At 43.2% G+C, this 20,254-nt stretch overlaps 1 protein-coding gene across 5 annotated transcripts in view; it reads right to left on the bottom strand.

The window, feature by feature from the left end:
* MPDZ (multiple PDZ domain crumbs cell polarity complex component) overlaps positions 1-20,254 on the bottom strand; it is a 268,414-nt gene that overhangs the window by 63,336 nt on the left and 184,824 nt on the right. For all 5 annotated transcript variants that reach the window (XM_075316964.1, XM_075316973.1, XM_075316991.1 and 2 more), the window contains 9 exons: positions 18,188-18,278; positions 15,816-15,896; positions 12,654-12,746; positions 10,372-10,446; positions 9,977-10,157; positions 8,952-9,097; positions 4,818-4,901; positions 2,629-2,822; positions 1,037-1,184 (listed from right to left, as the gene is read on the bottom strand). In XM_075316964.1, the coding sequence (XP_075173079.1) occupies positions 1,037-1,184; positions 2,629-2,822; positions 4,818-4,901; positions 8,952-9,097; positions 9,977-10,157; positions 10,372-10,446; positions 12,654-12,746; positions 15,816-15,896; positions 18,188-18,278 (1,093 nt within the window). The remainder of the gene's footprint in view (positions 1-1,036; positions 1,185-2,628; positions 2,823-4,817; positions 4,902-8,951; positions 9,098-9,976; positions 10,158-10,371; positions 10,447-12,653; positions 12,747-15,815; positions 15,897-18,187; positions 18,279-20,254) is intronic.

The following is a 20,254-nucleotide window of genomic DNA, read 5'->3' as shown; positions in this document are numbered from 1 at the left end:
ACTATCAGAGAGGATGGGAATAATCCTCTAATAGCACCAAACTGCAGAACAAAAGGGAAAACAATGCATTCTTACCTCTGAAACAGTGGCATCCCTGGAAATGTCTCTGCTAGGTCTCCTGACAGTCACAACAGAGAGGTTGCAGGATCAAAACCAATAGGAATTATATATTTTTTGTTTTGTTCTTCGGGCTTAAAAATGCGTTGTCAAGTAGCGGACAATCCCTTTAAGGTCTTTGATTGAATTACTTAATGGGAATCTGTCAGCAGGATTTTGCCCCCCCCCCAAACTATTTATATGTGCATGCAGTCCTTTTAAACTCCTGCAATATCTTTACATGACAAGTTCGCTCATCCATTACTTAGAAATCATATGTATGTAAATGAGGCTGAAGAGCTGTTGTATATCTGAAGCCTCTGTCACTCCAGCTCTATTCCCTGCCTAGCGCCACATCCTCTTGTTGACTGAGTCTCTATGCTGTGTGATTTTAGGTAAATGAGCCATCAGTTAAGCAGGAGGAGACAGAGAATAGAGCTGGAGTGACAGATCTACAAGTAGCTCTTCAGTCTCATCTCCATATCAATAGAAACACTGATTTCTCAGTAATGGAGGAATGGACTGGCCATGTAAAGATATTGCTGGACTTGTCTTTGAAGAGCTACATGGGCATATAAATAGTTTGGGGTGTGAGTTCCCGCGGAACAATTCCCTATAAAGGCAATTTACAAGCCTGTTATCCCATATAAGCTTGCATGTAAATGTGATGTTAAGTATCTCAAAATCATCTCCTGGCCTCACCTTAGCTCAGGGGATTAGCAGCCACCAGAGGTGTCTGGAAGGAGCCTACATACAGCCATTCTACCACCCTGCACTCATGCACGCTTAGCCAACCTGAGGGTGCATGTGTATGAAGGGATCGGAAAAAACATTCTGAGCTGACACTTATTGAAGGTGCATGTACCTTAAGTGAGATGGTGTCCATTTAGGTTACTAAGAGGAACATTGACCCATAGGTCAATCCATATGGAACACTTACCTTTAAGAGTGCAGCCACAGACTCCTGTGTGGCGTTCCTCACATCCTCTCCATTTACTGTTAAAATCTGATCTCCCTGCATCAGCCTTCCATCGGTCTCAGTTATTCCTCCTTTCACAATATCAGAGACGAATACTCCAGTATCATTTCTGGGGAGCAAAAAAGGTAATGGTAAAATAAGCTCTGCACATATAACAGCATATAATGTGCAATACCAAAACGCCTATTCCATCGCTTCATATTCTTCAGGAGGTAGTGTAACAGTTGGGAGGCTACAGATCCAGAGTGACTTATGTCCTCATGTTCTTAATGCTCCCATGTACACTTCTGGAATATGGACCCCGAGACCAGATCTTGAGGCTGAAAATTACAATGTCCTCCGCTAATGCATATTGTGTGCCATGCTCCACCACTATAGGCACAGCCTTACTAAAGCCTGGCATTTGCCTATGCCTAAGTGAAGCAACAGTGAAGAATTGAAATAGAGGAAATTACTGATATTCAACCAGAAGCTCTTAAATGTGTTGCCCCTTACTCAAAACCCATCATCAATAGTATAGGTGAGAAGTGTCCAATCAGCGGGGATCTGACGGCTGGAATCCCCATGAGGAAGCGGGTCTCGGAGTTCCCTATGTGAATGAAGCAGTAGGGTACATGTGTGATCACAGCTCCATTCACCGTTTATGGGACTGCATCTATATACTATTTAGGGAGTCCTATAATAGTGTGGTAGTGCACAAGCACAACCACTGCTCCATTAAAAATTGAAAAAGGGTACACAGATTGGTTGGGATGCCAGCATTGTGATGCAAATTAAGCGGAGTCTATCCTCAAATTTCTGCTGCAAAATCTGAGAGCAGCATAATATAGACAGAGTCCTTGATTGCAGTATTGTGTCACTTACTGCGCTGCTTGCCGTAGTTTTCATAAAATCAATATTTTTTTTTTCCAGCAGGAGATTATCACTAAAGGACTAGTAAACCTACTGCCATGTAGTCTTCCATATTTATGAGCTCTGTATAATCCCACCCCCACCACGGATTGGCAACTTTTTATCTACATACAGTGTGTACAGAACACTGTCAATCAGTGGTGTGGGTAGTGTTATACAGAGCTCAACATTCATAGAACTGGTACATTTGCAGCAAATAAAACAGGGATTTATCAAAACTGAAGCAAGAAGCCCAGTCAGTGACACATTGCTGGAATCAGTAACAGTAATCAGTAACAAACACCTGATGACAGATTCATTTTAAACAGATACTTGTCACCTGTCCGGTGTATAAGCGATAGGTACTGAAGAAGGTAAACCCCTTTAATGGGGACAATTTTTTTTTGTATTGTTTTATTATTCTTCAGATGCATTTTTTCTGTGTAGCTTTCCGATACTATCAATGAGGATACCTGGAATTATCTAAAAAAAAAAAAAAGTCCAATAATGTCACATTACAAATTTCCAATAAATGTCATGGACCACATGGCTGAAAACCATACACCCCTGGCACAGGTAATTGGGCCTCAATGGATATTACATTATTACTGTACAAAGCATATAAAAGTCAGAATGAATGTTGCCAGCTCAGCATACTTCACCTCTTCCCTACGATGCTTAACCCGAGACCTTTCCCTGGCTTCTTCTGGAGCTCTACGATTATGAGATCATACATATCTTCTTCCTTGTACTGTGCCTCATCCCGGTATACAGCCAAGCGGACCTTTTGTGGCGTTTGCCTCAGCACATTTATGGCTTCATCATGTGTGGCATTTCTTAGATCAATACAATTGACCTAAAATTTAGAAACAAAAGTCAATGGGTAAAACATCAAAAGAAAACTAAATAGGGACATTATCAATCCAGAACGGCATGCCAGAGTAAGGTTCATTAAAAGGCACATACCTCTTAAAGGGAATCTGTCAGCAGGTTTTTGCTACGTAAGCTGAGAACACCATGCCATAAGGGTATGTGCGCACGTTGCGTTCATAACAGTGCGGAAAAGAACGCGCCCTCTTAACTGTAAACACTGCGTTTGTAAAAAAAAAATATGCATCCAAAACGCATGCATTTTGGATGCATTTTGCATACATTTTGGATGCATTTTTTGCAGTGCGGTCCCATGGCAATTGAGCTCTGTAATGCCTGCTGACAGCAGACAGAGTCGCGCAATGAGAATGAACTCTGATGAACTTCATCCGACTTCATTGTCATACCGCGGCTCTGTGTGTCGCGTCCTGATTAGCGGTCACCCGTGAAGGATTCACGGGTGACCGCTAATCCCCTGAGTGACTGAAGTGAACAGCGCGATCAGCGCTGCCGTCACTCAGGTTACCCACAGCCAGCTGGAGTCCTCCACCCGAGACTGCAACTCACCTGTGACGTCATCGCTTATCGCGCAGCTCACTTCGGTCACTAGGGCGAGTTGCTGTCACAGATGGAGGATCCAGCGGTGGCCGCGGATAACCTGAGTGACGTCATCACTGATCGTGCGGCTCACTTCAGTTGCTGCGTGGAGCTGAAAGAGAGCGGTCTGGTCTGTGACCGCTCCTGTCAGCTTCATGTAGCAGAGGTGAGAGCGTCGTGGGACGTCGTGTGGATTACGCCGGACCTGGATGGGTATTTGGGGGTTATTAAAGTGGTGAAAGAGGGTGGGGTTTTTTTGTCTTTTATTCCAAATAAAGGATTTTTTTGGGTGTATGTGTTTATTTTCAGACAGACAGAGAGAGAGAGACAGAGAAAGAGACCGACCGACAGACAGAGGGAGATTGCCCGACATCCACAGACAGAGAATGACCGACATCCACAGACAGAGATTGAAGACCTGCGTTTTGCTTGTCAAAAAAGCATGCAGAACGCAACAAAAATGCAGTCCAAGTGCATTTTGGTTGCGTTTTGACCCACATCATTGATTTCAATGGGTGGAAAACGCAGCTACAACGCACAAAAGAAGTGACCTGCTGCTTTTTTTTCCGCAGCAATTTTTGGCATCCAATACGCTGTGTTTAAAAACGCAGCGTGCGCATTGAGTTTTCAGACTTCTCATACTTTGCTGGGGAAGCAGAACGCATGCAATTAGGCACTGAAACGCTGCAGTTCAAAACGCAGCATTAACGCGGGAAAAAACGCAACGTATGCACATAGCTTAAGAGCTGAGAAACAAAAGGCAACTATACTCTCTTATCTGTGTGTGAGCTATTGTTTACTTAAACTAATGGCTTTATTACCCTATGGTTAACATTGTTGGGTCTAGTCCGACACGCCTCCTGTCCTGATTGACACCTTACTGTCTCAATGCACAATCTCTACTGAGAGCCTGATGTGAGCGGGACAGCCGTCATCGCTCAGCTACATACTTAATTCTTTGCTTATGTGAGAACAGCTGCACCCAATAATCTACGTGATACACTATTAGATTCAGAATCTCCTTGCCTACATTATGTTGCTGTCAGATGAGGTAGCAAACACCTGCTGACAGATTCCCTTAATGAATCTGGAGTGTCTGAGAAGTGGCGTGCGTCTCACCATAAATCTTCCATTAGTTGGGGACTGGAGTAAGATCTGTGGTGTAAGGAATATTGCAGCCATGAATTTAATGAGCGTGGGTTGCCACGTCCTGTCCCACTCTAGCCCCATCCACTTTGTCAGTGCTGGTCGAAAATTGTGTGACACCACTAAAAAGTCGCAAAATTTCAACACAAAACCAAAATTTTGTGACGTTTCAACGCTTTTTATCCCACAAGCTTTGATGAATTGATGTCAATGTGTTTATATTTCTTTCTTCACTTACCTCTAAAATTTGATCTCCAGCCCATAATCTGCCATCTTTGGAAGCTGCCCCTTCTTCATAAACTTCATGAATAATAATGGCACCCTGAAAAACAAAATAGTTCATTTTACAAGAGTACAGGGGACAGTAAAAATTCCTCCATAAACAATAGTGCAATAGACAAATAATGGTACATTGCACTTGTCCTTAAAGGGAACCTGTCAACTGATTTGTCCACTATAAGCTGCAGCCACCACCAGTAAGCCCTTATATAAAGCATTCTAGAAGGTGTGGCCTGGTCCGATAGGCGTCGCTGATCTCTGTCCGGCGCCTTCTATCTTCTTGTGATCGATTTCCACCTTCCCAGCTCCTTGTGGATGACGCATCCTATGTCATCCAGAGTCCTCCATTGCGCTCCTGCGCATGAGCGCTTTCTTCTGTCCTCAGCAAAAGCAAAGTATTATAATGCGCCTGCGTGGGGATAGCTCAAAGATCGCCTGCGCATCAGACCTGTAGCACAATGAAAGGTAATGCAGTTTTCTGTTGACTGGTGTGCTTTAATTGCTCCCCATTGTAAGATCTTGGATAATTGTCTTGGCAGTCATACTTTCAGAGTTTGTTCTGATGTCACTCCATGTAATCTGTTCACAGTAGCTTTATAAATGTCCCTACCATTCTGCTCTCCAGGCTGATCTCTTACTTACAGCAGTAAATTTACCAATATTAGGGCTAAATAGGACAGCTTTCACTGATAAATATAAGCATTAGTGTTTTTATTCACTTACAGCAAATAGAGATCTTGAACAGTGATGAGGAAGTTGCATGACTACTGTATGTCTATTAACTATCACACAGGTTTAATCCTATATTTGAGACAATTCTTATAATATAAGGTAATAATCCCTTACAAACAATACTTGGCTACTAGTATTTGATTACCAATTCTGAAATCCATGTACACTACAGTGCAAAAGTCTTAGGCAGATGTGGGAAAAATATTTCCAATATTAACCAATTAGAGGCAATTACTTTGTCAAAATTTCAGGTCAGAATTCACCAACCTGAAAGCACTTCCAGGACCCTTTATTCTTCTATATGTTGAAAAGAATTTCTAAAAGGGACTCTGTCAGCAGGTTTTTGCTATGTTATAGGAGTGTGGTATCCCTGTACCCGTTCTACTGCTGCTTAGTTAAACAGTTGTCGCGTGGCAGTAGATCTGTTCCGGTGTGCGAGAATTACTTAGTGCACTGAGTGTCAGGCTGTATGAATTGCATTGTGTTATGCTGTGCATACACTGGGGATTGTTAAATGTACTTTGCTGCCATCTACTGGTCAATGTATGCGTATGAAAGTTAGGTGTTTGCTCTCCTCACAACAAGCTGCCATGGAAATGGCTGTGAGGAGCCTCCCACCTCAGAGCTGACACGTCCAGTAAACTGGATAAAACAAATCTAGTCAGGAGATAGAGAAGAATCTCCCAGAATCTCTATCACAGTCCATACTGAGGAGACATCTTTTTCTTCATATTATCACCTCTACAAAGGAGTGAAGCTTCGTACAGCCAGGAGAGATAAGGCTGAATATGGGCCCTCCTGTATACTGGTTTCCTATGCGCTACCAGCCAGAACCAGTGTAACGTGATTTCTATGCCACAAACTCTGTCTACTCTACCCCCTGCAATAGAGAATGGTAGAGCTAAAACCGTGAGTAGCTCCATGCCACTATTGTGCTACCATGAGGAGCCCACCTGTGAAGGTCCCTCCATCAGCAAAGCATTACCTGGACTAGGCATTATATTACCTCCTACAGCAAGTGAGGAGAACTGTGCTCCAGCCGCCCTGAGAGGCCTAAGCTTGCTTGTTTCATAAGGAGATGACACCTACTTTCATAGGCAAAATACTATGTGTACCCCATACAGTGAACCACTTTGCCTTTAAGAAACAGACTGTGCGCTATTATTCACTGCAGTAAAATGTTATGTTTGCAAGTTCACCCGTATGTCTGGCTGCTTGTAACTGCACAAACATCACCTGCATCCAGACATCACCTCCATAGGAGCGCCCGCGGGGGGTCCTATACCATCTCTATAAGTGCCACCTCCCACTATTGGCAATTGTTGTGGAGACGAGGGAAGCATTTAGGGGTCCAACGACCCACTTCAGCTACAGTGACAATACCATCTACTGCCAGTGGAACTACACATCCCATCTGTCCCCTCTGCAACATCTGCTGCGTCCGCCCGTGCGTCATCACATGAGAGCAGTATAATGTAGGAGCAGAGACCTGGATTACAACAATGTGTCACTTACTAGGCTGGGTTTTGTGGTTTCAAAACAATCAGTGTTTTACCAGCAGAAGATTATCATTATAGGATAACTGGGCTTGAGCCTCCTGGTAGGTCCAACCTTAGCAGCTTACTGTCTCCATACAATGTACAGATAAAGTTGGGTTGTAGATGGGGGTCATATACAGCTCAGTAATTGAGCTCTGCAGTAGAGAAACACCAAGGTTACTTACCGGTAGCCGTTTTTTCCAGAACCCATTACAGCACCCATATAATCACGTGGTGCTGTCATGGGTGAAGGGAAAACTGTGATTCTTTCATAACTGCTGCACCCAGTATATGCATTTATATATTTCTGGAGTCAGGGTTCTGTGTCCCTAGCTCATAGTGCGGTCAGATTACATAAAGATATGCAGGTTGTTGTTCTTCTGCAGAATACATTTGGAGTCTATAAGATGCCTCCCTAATGGTATTGCATGATGGAAAAGTATCTGCCTCAGCATTGCAAACACCATTATTTCTAACCAAATATCAATTTCCTTTTGCAGAAATGAAGCCCAAAACTTGCCCAGAACCTCCACCATGCTTTACTGTTGCCTGCAGACATTCATTATTGTACCACTCTCCTGCCTTTTGGTGAACAAACTGTCTTCTGGCAAAGCCAAATATTTTACATTTTGACTCATCAGTCCAGAGCACCTGCTGCCATTTTTCTGCACCCAAGTCCTATGTTTTCAAGCATAGCTGAGTCGCGTGACATTGTTTCCATGTACAAGCTATGCTTTTTTGTCTCCAATTCTTCCATGAAGATTATTTTTCTCTAGACTCCACTAAACAGTAGTTGGGTGTAGCTGGGTCTCGCCGGTGCCAATTTTGAGCTGATGGCACTGCTGGACGCCTTCCAATTCTGAAGAGACGTATGATGCATCATTCAACTGCTGCACTAAGTTTCCCTGGCAGACCACTGAATCTTTGGTCCTCAACATTGCCCACTTCTTGGGGTCCTCAATGCTCAATTAGAGAGGTGATTGACTGGCTATAAATTTACTTTGAAGCAGGGAAATGACCCCAAACACACAGGCAATGCCAGTAGGAATTATCTTCAGCCTAAAGAAGAACAAGGAGTCCTGGAAGTGATGATATGACTCCCAAAGAGCCTTGATCACAACATCATCAAGTCTGACTGGGATTACATGAAGAGACAGAAGATCTGTGGACAGTTCTTCAAGATGTTTGGAACAACCTCCCTGCTGAGTTTCTTCAAAAATTATGTACATCTCTACCTAGAAGAATTAATGCTGTTTTCATGATCAAAAAATAAATAAAATCAATACAATCAAAGACTTAGTCCAACAAAGGTTAAAAACATCCATTAGTGTATCATGCAAAAATGCTGGTAGATAAACATGTTTAATACAGGAGTGTTGTGGCTGAGCCGAGTCTAAAAACCTTTTTTGTCACTGTCATTAGAGGAATACATTATGTATACAGGAAATATCACAACGATAAAGTAGGACTAAGCCTTAAGATTTGTATTAGTGTTGAGCGAGTAGTTGACTATCCGTACTCGCTATGCTGTTAGTGAGTACTGTCCGCTACTCGCATATTCGTTACGAGTAGCAGGCGCAATCTAAGTCAATGGGAAATACTCGCTAAGTAGCGAGTAACCTGAAAGCCGTACCATTCGCTACTCGCACGAAAAGTACGGCTTACCGGTTACTCGCCACTTAGCAAGTATTTCCCATTGACTTAGATTGCGCCTGCTACTCGTAACAAATATGAGAGTAGTGGACAGAACTCGCTAACAGCATAGCGAGTACAAATCGTTAACTACTCGCTCAACACTAACTGGAAATCAAAGTGGGACTTACCAGCAAAGTGTCCGCACCCCCAACAATGCTAAGTCCCAGACCTGTTCTCCCTTTAGATATTTCAATAGTCGTTTCACATCCCGGTATAATTGGACAGGTAGTTGGATCAGATGGAAATGTAGCTGGAGTAGATGACCGACTAGCACCTGCACATATCACAAAGGGAATAGATAACATTTTTTCTACATATTCTGCACCTATTGTGATCACTCTACAAGAATAACTAAGGGGCTGTGATTCATCAAAGCTGTAAAGCCAAAAAAAATTTGCTTTAAATCTTTGATAATTTGTTAACTGAGTTCAACGTTGAGTTGCGCAAAAGTTGTGTGCCAGTCACAATTGATGGAGTCAATGCAGGAGTCAATGCCCATCCAATTCATCCAAAGTGCCGACTTCTGTATGGCAGAAATACTACTCATGTCCATGAATATCTAATAATTGGGCAGATACCAAGCTTCGTTGGTGATAACTTAATTTCACTGTACCAACCGAGCAAGCAGATTCAGAAAAAGAAAAAAATGCTACTAAAATACTGGAATTCCATTTATAAATGGATATTGTAATGTTTAATAGGGGAAGGGTGTCTAGAATCGGCTAAAGCAGAGTTGGCGCTTCGTAATGTCTCACTTGCAAAGATTTCTCTCCCTGCACGAAAAGCAACATGAAGCAATGGACTTCAGGCTTGTGTGTCAAATTATATATATATATATATATATATATATATTTATTTTTTTTTTTTTTAAATGTGAGCATTGTTTTCTTTTTCCTTTCATAATTATTATTAAAAAAAGGAAATATTGCAATTTTACACTACTCACGGAGTCAAAGTTTAGACTCAAACTTTGTTTCAGGTAAATCACATGCACATTAGCCAGTATAAATTACAATCAAGCATACGAGCTGTGTACACACATAGAAACACAAATGTATACAGTATATACACATATACTGCCTTCAACACGCTTACACCGTAAACGTCCCCAACATTGCTAGGCCATGATTACAGTAATAGGGCTGATCCTTACTATGGACAGGTTCTGGCTCTGGAAGGCTGACATGTGGGAGACACTGCTGGCTGCTTCTATTCTCCGAAGCACTGGGGGTAAATGTTGACAGTGGTAGAATATGGTTTTGCTGAGGGTCTTTTTCCTCACAACTTATTGTCAACTTCACAGTCGCTTTTGATTTTTTAAGGAGATTGACAACCTAGAGGAAAGAAATAAATCAAGTCATTGAATACGATACACTGATTGAAGTGATAGGCAAGTGTGCGTGGTTTAAAATGTTCAAATATTTTTTTCTCACAAAAATTACTGAAAATCAGGACCAAATGTGATTTCAATAGGCATATAATATATTCAATAGTATATCTACATTTGTTATTTTCTATATAATGTTAGCAGTAAATAATAACACCTACCTTTTCTAAAGGGTGACCCACCACCGGTTCATCATCTACTGCCAAGATACAGTCACCAACATTAATTCGCCCATCCTATAAGCAAGGAACAGGTGTATAAAAAAAATCAATTATATACCGTATATGTACAGTAGGGAAAATAAGTTCTTGATACACTGCATATTTCATAACTTTTTCCACCTTCAAAGAATGGAGAGGTCTGTAATTTTTATCGTAAGTTCAACTGTCACAGATAGAGTATAAGAAAAATCAAAAAAAAATCACATTGTATGACTTTTAAATAATTAATTTGCATTTTATTGCATGGAATGAGTATTTGATCAACTACTAACCAGCAAGAATTCTAGCTCTCAGACCTGTTCTTTTTTCTTTAAGAAGGCCTCCTTTTCTGCACTCATTATCTGTATTAATTGCACCTGTTTGAGCTCGTTATCTGTATAAGAGACTCCTGACCACACAATCAATCACACTCCAACCTCTCTACCATGGCCAAGACCAAAGATTTGGCTATCCAAAATGGGGACAAAACTGTAGACCTGCACAAGCTAGGATGGGCTACAAGCAGCTTGGCGAGAAGGCAACAACTGTTGTGCAATAATTAGAAAATGACTGTCAATCTTACTCAGTCTGGGACTCAATGCAAGATTTCGCCTTGTGGGGTAAGGAGGATTCTGAAAAAGGGAAGGAATGAGCCCAGTACTACAGAACAGAGGACTTAGGCGGTCTTTGCACGTTGCGACATCGCAAGCCGATGCTGCGATGTCGCACGCGATAGTCCCCGCCCCCGTCGCAGGTACTATATCGTGTGATAGCTGGCATAGCGAAAATTATCTCTATGCCAGCTTCACATGCACTGACCTGCCCTGCGACCGTCGCTCTGGCCGGCGACCTGCCTCCTTCCTAAGGGGGCGGGTCGTGCGGCGTCATAGTGACATCACACGTCAGGCGGCCAATAGCGGCGGAGGGGCGGAGATGAGCAGGATGTAAACATCCCGCCCACCTCCTTCCTTCCACATATCATACGGAAGCCGCGGTGACGCCGGTAGTAGATGTTCCTCGCTCCTGCGACTTCACACACAGCGATGTGTGCTGCCGCAGGAACGAGGAACAACATTGGACCGTCGCGTCAGCGTAATTATGGATTACGCCGACGCTGCACCGATGATACGATTACGACGATTTTGCGTTCGTTAATCGTATCATCTAGCCTTTACACACTACGATGTCGCATGCGATGCCGGATGTGCGTCACTTTCAATTTGACCCCACCGACATCGCACCTGCGATGTCGTAGTGTGCAAAGCCCGCCTTGGTCAATAACCTGAATAGAGCTGGGACCACAGTCTCAAAGATTACCTTTAGTAACACACTTCACAGACATGGATTAAAACCCTGAAGGGCACGCTAGGTCCCCCTGCTCATGCCAGCACATGTCCAGGCTTGTTTGAAGTTTGTCAATGACCACCTGGATGATCCAGAAGGTCATGTGGACAGAGGAGACCAAAACAGAACTTTTTGGTATCAACTCCACTCTCCGTGTTTGGAGGAAGGAGGATCAGTACAATTCCAAGAACACAATCCGAACCATAACGAATGGGCATGGAAACATCATACTTTGGGGGTGTTTTTCTGCAAAGGGGACAGGACAACTGCACGATATTGAAAGGAGGATGGATGGAAAATAACCTCATTCCCTTAGTAAGAGCATTGAAGATGAGTATTGGCTGGGTCTTACAGCATGACAATGACCCAAAACACATAGTCAGGGCAACTAAGGAGTGGCTCCGTCAGAAGCATTTAAAAGTCTTGGAGAGGCCTAGCCAGTCTTCAGATCTGAATATAATAGAAAATCTTTGGATGGAACTGAAACTCTATGTTGCCCAGTGACAGCCCCGATACTTGAAAGATCTTGAGAAAATCTGTATGGAGGAGTGGGCAAAAATCCCAGTGTGTGCAAACTTGGCCAAGAACTACAGGAAACATTTGATCTCTGTAATTGCAAACAAAGGTTTCTGTACCAAATATTAAGTTCTGTTTTTTTATTGTATCAAATAATTATTTCATGCAATAAAATGTAAATTAATTACTTAAAAATCATACAATGTGATTTTCTGGATTCTTTTTATATTACACTATTATAAAAATTTCAGACCTCTCCATTCTTTGTCGGTGGGAAAACTTGTAAAAGTGTCAGTGTATCAAATACATAGTTTCTCCATTGAAAATATATATATATATATATATATATATATATATATATATATGTGTGTGTTACTACTCACCTTTGCTGCTGCACCATAATCCGTTAAACTCTTAATAGCTACTCCATTAATAGTATCTTCTTCACTGATGGCAATACCCAAGCCTCCTTGGTCCTATGTGAGATATAGCATATTGGGGGTTATAGGTTTATAACTTGGGCGATTTCCATCACGAGTAGTCCTGTGAGCAGACATTTTTCTGGACATCATTCTAGTAATTCACTGAAGAACAAAACCACATAGTAGCCTCTCCCCACCCACATATGACTGCTTTTTTATTCATTTACTAATAACATGCCCTGTCCCAAACGTTATCAAAATGTTGCTATACTGATATAGTGTGCCAAAACTAATATGAGTAGAGATACAACCTAGGAGAATTCTGCCATACTACTGTCCTTTTAGACTATGACAGTTTTTCTTCAACAAGAAAAAAATCTTATTAGAAAAAGTGACTGCTGTCAGGGGGACTGATGGCTCTTACAGTCAGAGGGGGCTCTCATTGCCTGGCCATACAGAGAACGGAGCATTACCACGGCAAATTATATTGAGCCTCTCAATGTCATTCAGACCACTGTGCTTTTGCTCAGCTACAAAGTCCTCTTTCTCCCTGGTGGCTACAATCAGTTAAATAAAGGCCCAATGATCCCTCGTCCAGCAAGACCATGACGTCTGTGCCTGGTTGTGTGGTCTGGTACCCTTGCAGGTTGTCTACCATGCAAGCTACACTGATGTAAAATGTTTCGAATTGTCTGTTGTGACACTTGGGTGCCTCTCACTTCCCTTAAATGTGCCTGGAGTTGTGTGGCATTCGTTATCCAGTTCTGAAGGGCATTGTTCACAATGAAGCGATCATTAGTATGAGTTGTGGCCAAAGAACGTCCACTTCTATGCCGTTTTGTGACTCCTCCAGTCTGAATCTCTTGCAACCTGCTGATGAAACTCTGACCCTCTAAGCCCAGTGGCCACTTTAATCTGAGAACATCCTGCTTCAAGCCTCACAAAAGCAAAGTACTATTGATCAACTGTTCAGTATCGTCTTGGTCTCATGTCACAATGTGAACAGCATAATGAGCAGGACGCTTTGAATACCAATTCTAATTGAACCCCGAAACGTATTGGGCGATTTATAGATCAAACACCTGTAGTGAATTTTGCCACTTAACTCCTTGTGAGAGAACAGCAAGTTGTGTGCTTCAGCAAAAGTACTAAAACATTGAACAGTTGGACATGTACATTCAAAAGTTAAGAGATCACATTCAATTCACCTGAAAAGGTTAGAATGCATTTTGAAATCGTCCAGAAATTGCACGTGAAAGCCAAAAATCCCTAACTTTTTGCAAGCAGTGTATAACAAATATCCTTTTCAACCTAGACCACCAAGAAAGAGGCAATATCCAAAACCACCTATATATATATATATATAGGTAGAATGTGCAGGAGAGTCACAAAAAAGCATGAGTTTTGGAAAGCGAAAGAGAGAGACAGAGAGAGAGAGCCACAGAGAGAGAGACACACAGAGCGAGAGAAAGAACCAAAGAGCCACAGAGAGCGTGCAAGCCACAGAGACAGCGTGCGAGCCATAGAGACAGAGCGCGAGCCACAGAGAGCGCACCACACAGAGAGTATGCAACACAGAAAAAGAGCGCCACACAGAGAGCGCCACACAGAGAAGAGAGCGCCACACAGAGAGAGAGCGCCACACAGAGAGCGCCACACAGAGAGAGCGCCACACAGAGAGAGAGCGCCACACAGAGAGAGAGCGCCACACAGAGAGAGAGCGCCACACAGAGAGAGAGCGCCACACAGAGAAGAGAGCACCACACAGAGAAGAGAGCGCCACACACAGAGAGAGCGCCACAGAAGAGAGCACCACACAGGGAGAAGAGAGCACCACACAGAGAGAGAGCGCCACACAGAGAGAGCGCCACACAGAGAAGAGTGCACCACACAGGGAGAAGAGAGCACCACACAGAGAGAGAGCGCCACACAGAGAAGAGTGCACCACACAGAGAAGAGTGCACCACACAGAGAAGAGTGCACCACACAGAGAAGAGAGCACCACAGAGAGAGAGAGCGCCACACAGAGAGAGCGCCACATAGAGAGAGAGCGCCACACAGAGAGAGAGCACCACACAGGGAGAAGAGAGCACCACACAGAGAGAGAGCGCCACACAGAGAGAGAGCGCCACACAGAGAAGAGTGCACCACACAGAGAAGAGTGCACCACACAGATAAGAGAGCACCACACAGATAAGAGAGCACCACACAGAGAGAGAGCGCCACACAGAGAGAGAGCGCCACACAGAGAGAGAGCGCCACACAGAGAGAGAGCGCCACACAGAGAAGAGAGCACCACACAGGGAGAAGAGAGCACCACACAGAGAGAGAGCGCCACACAGAGAGAGAGCGCCACACAGAGAAGAGTGCACCACACAGAGAAGAGAGCGCCACACAGAGAGAGAGCGCCACACAGAGAGAGAGCGCCACACAGAGAGAGAGCGCCACACAGAGAGAGAGCGCCACACAGAGAGAGAGCGCCACACAGAGAGAGAGCGCCACACAGAGAGAGAGCGCCACACAGAGAAGAGTGCACCACACAGGGAGAAGAGAGCACCACACGGAGAAGGAAATCAAAAGAGATGTACAGTTGAAACAAGAAGTTTACATCCACTCTCTATAAAGACACATATGCATGTTTTTCTCACTATCTGACATGAAATCAGAATGAAACTTTCCATTTTAGGTCAATTAGGAACCAAAATTATTAATATTTGCCAAATGCCAGAATAATGCTGTCAGTATGTGACTACATAAAACATAGGAGTGCTGTGTCATCAAATGCTGATCTGCTGTTAGTATTTCCGTATCCTCTTCAGGCTGAACCGTGTTTCTCTGTTGCTCTTGTTTTCAGTAATAAACACATTTTGAAACTACTTAAATACATCTCACATTTCTACAAATATGTTCACTCTTATAGCCATTTATGCAACAGCTTTCCTACTGTAAAGCCTTGCCATCCCATAGGAGGAATGTGCTATGGAAGTGTGAGAGTAATTACTCCCAGTGCAGATTTGCTAGTGCTGTAAAGATAAAAGTAATGATATCCTACTGCTCATATTTACACAGTGAAGATGAAATGAAGATTATGGTTATTATAACCTGAAGGAGAAAGGCTATTACCTTTGGTAAATTCACATGAATGACATTTTTAAAGGAGCTGAAATTCGCTGGAGGCTCCACGCTGAGACTGTTCTCATCATTCTGAAGGGAAAACAATATAAATATCTATATTGAACAGCAAAGCAAATGGTCATAAAAGAGTGTATAAAAAGAGTACGTACATGCAAATCATGGCATTTCATAGGAGTATATGTCACTTTCCCATAGGCCTGAACAGTTTTGCAGTCTTAGGTTGAAGCGGCCAAAGATCTGAATAATTTTTACTTTATTTTTTATTTCTTATCTTTGTTGCAGAGATTTTAGCTTGTAAGCTTTATGTGAAAATTTCCACTAAAACTAAGGGAGCAATTTTAGAGATTCTTCACTCGGGGCGTTTACTTTTTCTCTGTGTGACAGTGTCCAATCAAACAAAAGACATCATGCGGGAGACACAAAGACGACACCCCCAGGAAATGACAGAACAGGCTCTTTTTGTGTGATTTGGTAAGATTCATGTCTAGCCAGGTCACACAGATCTAACTGCCAGCAATTAGGGGTACTTCTCACATAGCGAGATCGCTGCCGAGTCACAGGTTTTGTGACATACCAGTGACCTCATCAGCGATCTCGCTGTGTGTGACACTAAACAGCGATGCGGCCCCTGCTGTGAAATCGCTGCTCATTTCACAGTGCTGGTTCATTTTTTGCTCGTTGCTCTCCCGCTGTGAAGCACACATCGCTGTGTTTGACAGCGAGAGAGCAACAATCTGAATGTGCAGGGAGCCGGCGTCTGGAAGCTGCGGACGCTGGTAACCAAGGTACACATTGGGTAACTAAGCAAAGCGCTTTGCTTGGTTACCCAATATTTACCTTGGTTACTAGCGTACGCCGCTCTCAGGCTGCCAGTGCTGGCTCCCTGCACACGTAGCCAGAGTACACATCGGGTAACTAAGCGAAGCGCTTTGCTTAATAACCCGATGTGTACCCTAGCTACGAGTGCAGGGAGCCAGCGCTAAGCAGTGTGCGCTGGTAACCAGGGTAAAAATCAGGTAACCAAGCAAAGCATTTTGCTTAGTTACCCGGTATTTACCTTGCTACCAAGCGCAGCAGCGTTTCCACGAGTCGCTGGTGGCTGGTCACTGGTGAGATCTGCCTGATTGACAGCTCACCAGCGACCATGTAGCGACGCACCAGCGATCCTGACCAGGTCATATTGTGGTCAAAATCGCTGGTACGTCGTTTAGTGAGACGGTACCCTTACTGTACAGGAGAAGGAGAGCAGTGCTTTGTGTCATTACAAACACCACTATGCATCTATCCCAGGCACTGAGGGAATAATGTGCTGGTACCTAGAATCGATGCCAAGCACTGTAAGTGACAAACGTTGATTGCACACTACAGCTCTCATCTCCCAAAATGACGCTGATGTGAGAATTATAGTGTGGGAGAATTATTGGTCAGATCTGGGAAAATAATGTCCTAGTTCTTTGGATAGATGTTTGTGAAAAGCGCTTCTCACACACTACAGCTTTCATCCACAACATGACTTTAGATGAGAGCTGTAGTTTGCGGTCAGCATCTATCCAAGGTATTGATGCATTATTCGCCAATTCCTGGGAAAGATGCAGAGTGGTGTTTGTAAGGACACATACCGTGCTCCTCTGTACAGTTATCACTGGCAGTAAGATGAGTGTGGCCTGGATAGACATGAGTTAGCATTTCAACACAGAAAAAGCTGGTTCTGACATTCTCTGGGGGTCGCAAAGAATCTCTGCTAACACCCCCTAGATTTTAGTGGAAATTAGCAAATATATTTTTTAAGCTAATATTTCAGAAACAGGAACGAGAAATAAAAAACAAATATAAAATATATTGAATTCAGATCTTCAGCTTCTTCAACATGATGTAAAATATGGTGAAAGGTCCGCTTTAAAGGGGAGTAGTAGATTCTTTTCATTTAACAGAGCAAACACAGTCAAGCTTGAATGGCAGCAAAAAACTGAATACATTCCTTTATGTGAGATATAGTTCTTTTGCATAGAGCCTTTTTGCTTATAGTATAGGTAATTTTCCCCCATTTTTCTGTCCCGGTAATTAGTAAAATGACTTGATATATGACCCCAGCAGTATGTAACGTAGAGGTGTGTATTAAGATACTTCCCTATGCCATTTGTAGCTGCATAGTTGAGTGGGAATATGACAGATCTGGCAATACAACTTTGGCCAATTAATCACTATAGCCGAGAGTGTGGCGCTCAGCATGGGTCCCCGCTGCACTCCTACACAACATATCGTGCACGTCGCCAGCCTGGGCTACCTTATAGGTTCTGTCCAGAAGTTTCCCTGTTAAAGATACAGACACTATTATGTAAATGTGTCAGCGTGCTGTCTACCTCTTGACTTGGATAGGCGGAAGAGTTGGAAGGGCACAACTCCGTCGTTTTCACCGGGCACACCGCCATTTGGCTTACGGCATCTTTATTCCTTTTAGAGAACACAAAAAGTCAAAAATCAGCAATGCTTTTCCCAAGCAGCCTGTAAAACGTTGACATATATGTAAATGTTAACAATTTATATGCTGGCATGGGCACCTGTCCTAAAAAAAAAAAAATGGGAAAAAAGTTTTGTAGGCTTCATTTATTCTGGAAAGCAACCGAGCACACATCGACGAGAGCAGAAACCGCTCTAAATCCTGCCGCATTATTGCCAAGGCATGTGTGTGTCACGGGGATGCTCTAAACAAACATCAGCTAATCAACACGCCTACAGGAATAACGCTCTACCAAATGGCTGAGCAGATGACAAGCATGTCACACAAAATAGCATTTCATCGCAGAGAAAAACACATCGCTACCAGCCTCTCCACAGTGCCAGTGATTTACAGCTAAACATGCAGCAGTACAATATGAACTTTACAGCAAGTAGAAAGAGAAGGATTTCAGAAATGCTCAGGTCTAAATGTGATGGCCCCATATGGGGAAAAAAAAGCCTCAGCACCCACTATTGTGCACTATGCCAAAAGATGATGAAGAATTGGGTGTGCGCTCATGCAGCTTGTCAGTACAGAGAGAATAGCTTTCTATTCTGGTGATCCTCCTCTATTTAATAAGGGTGTGGCAAAGACTTTTTCTCCAAGTACATGTCTCCGTAAGGCTGCTTTCACACATCCGGTTTTTGCTGTGCGGCACAATACGGCGCTTTGCGGGAAAACCGCATCGGGTTTTTTTTTGCCGCCGGTTGCGGTTTTTCCACAGACTTTTATTAGCGCCGATTGTGCTGCATGGCCTTGCGTTGCGCCCGTTTTTTGCAGGATGCGGCATATTTAGCCGATGCGGCGGCCGGATGAAACATTTAAGTGAAGGTTTTTGTCTGCGGCGAAAAAAACGCATTGCGCCGGATCCGGCGCGATTTACAATGCAAGCCTATGGACGCCGGATGCTGCGTCCTGCGGTTTTTTGAACTGCACATGCTCAGTATCAAGCCGCATGGACGGGCTGCATGGAAAAACTTATGCAACGGATCCGTTTTTTTCACCGCATCCGTTGCATAGGTTTTTGAGCCGGATTGTGCTGCACTGCAAAAACCGGATGTGTGAAAGCGGCCTAAAAAGTTCAAGTATTGCTTACCTCCTAGGGGAACAATGCTTCATCAGGGGAGAGCTGGTAAGCCCCCATAACAGTGGATGTTCAGCTTTTATAGCCTTTATGTTTGCTCATGTACAGTGCCTTGTGAAAGTATTCGACCCTCTTGAATTTTTTAACCTTTTCCCACATTTCAGGCTTCAAACATAAAGATAAATATAATCCACCTGTGTGTAATCTAGTCTCCATATAAATGCACCTGCTCTGTGATAGTCTCAGTGTTCTGTTTAAAGCACAGAGAGCATCATGAAGACCAAGGAACACAACAGGCAGGTCCGTGATACTGTTGTGGAGAAGTTTAAAGCCGAATTTGGTTAAAAAAAGATTTACAAAACTTTAAACATCCCAAAGAGCACTAAAAGTTTTATCTTTATGTGTATGTTTGAAGCCTAAAATGTGGGAAAAGGTTTAAAAATTTAAGGGAGCTGAATACTTTCGCAAGGCACTGTAGTTACAGGTAGCAGTAATTTTTTCAGCCGTGTAGTGAAGAATTCTTGCACACTCATAAGGGATTACTGTAACGCTCACAGGGGTATAACCCTATTACTGACTGTGGAACGGCAAATGTTGGGGTGCATTTGAGGAATGCCTTAACATTACCATTACGGCCAGGGGAGCACAACTGATTTCCTTGTTTAGTCTGTTAGGAGAGGTTATATGTGGTGGTATCAAAAAATGCCTGACTTGGTGTACCATGAAGACGTTTTTATGCAAGTTTTGTTATGTAAGAACCAAAATGAAGCCTACTTATAAGTTCCTTCCCTGCATACAAAGTGTGAACGGGGTCTATGAATGACATGTAAGCAAATAATGGAAACA

This window comes from Anomaloglossus baeobatrachus, chromosome 1 (assembly GCF_048569485.1).
Source record: "Anomaloglossus baeobatrachus isolate aAnoBae1 chromosome 1, aAnoBae1.hap1, whole genome shotgun sequence".
NCBI classification, from domain to species: domain Eukaryota; kingdom Metazoa; phylum Chordata; class Amphibia; order Anura; family Aromobatidae; genus Anomaloglossus; species Anomaloglossus baeobatrachus.
The sequence above is the reverse complement of the archived record's forward strand: the minus strand, read 5'-3'. Positions and strand labels throughout refer to the sequence as shown.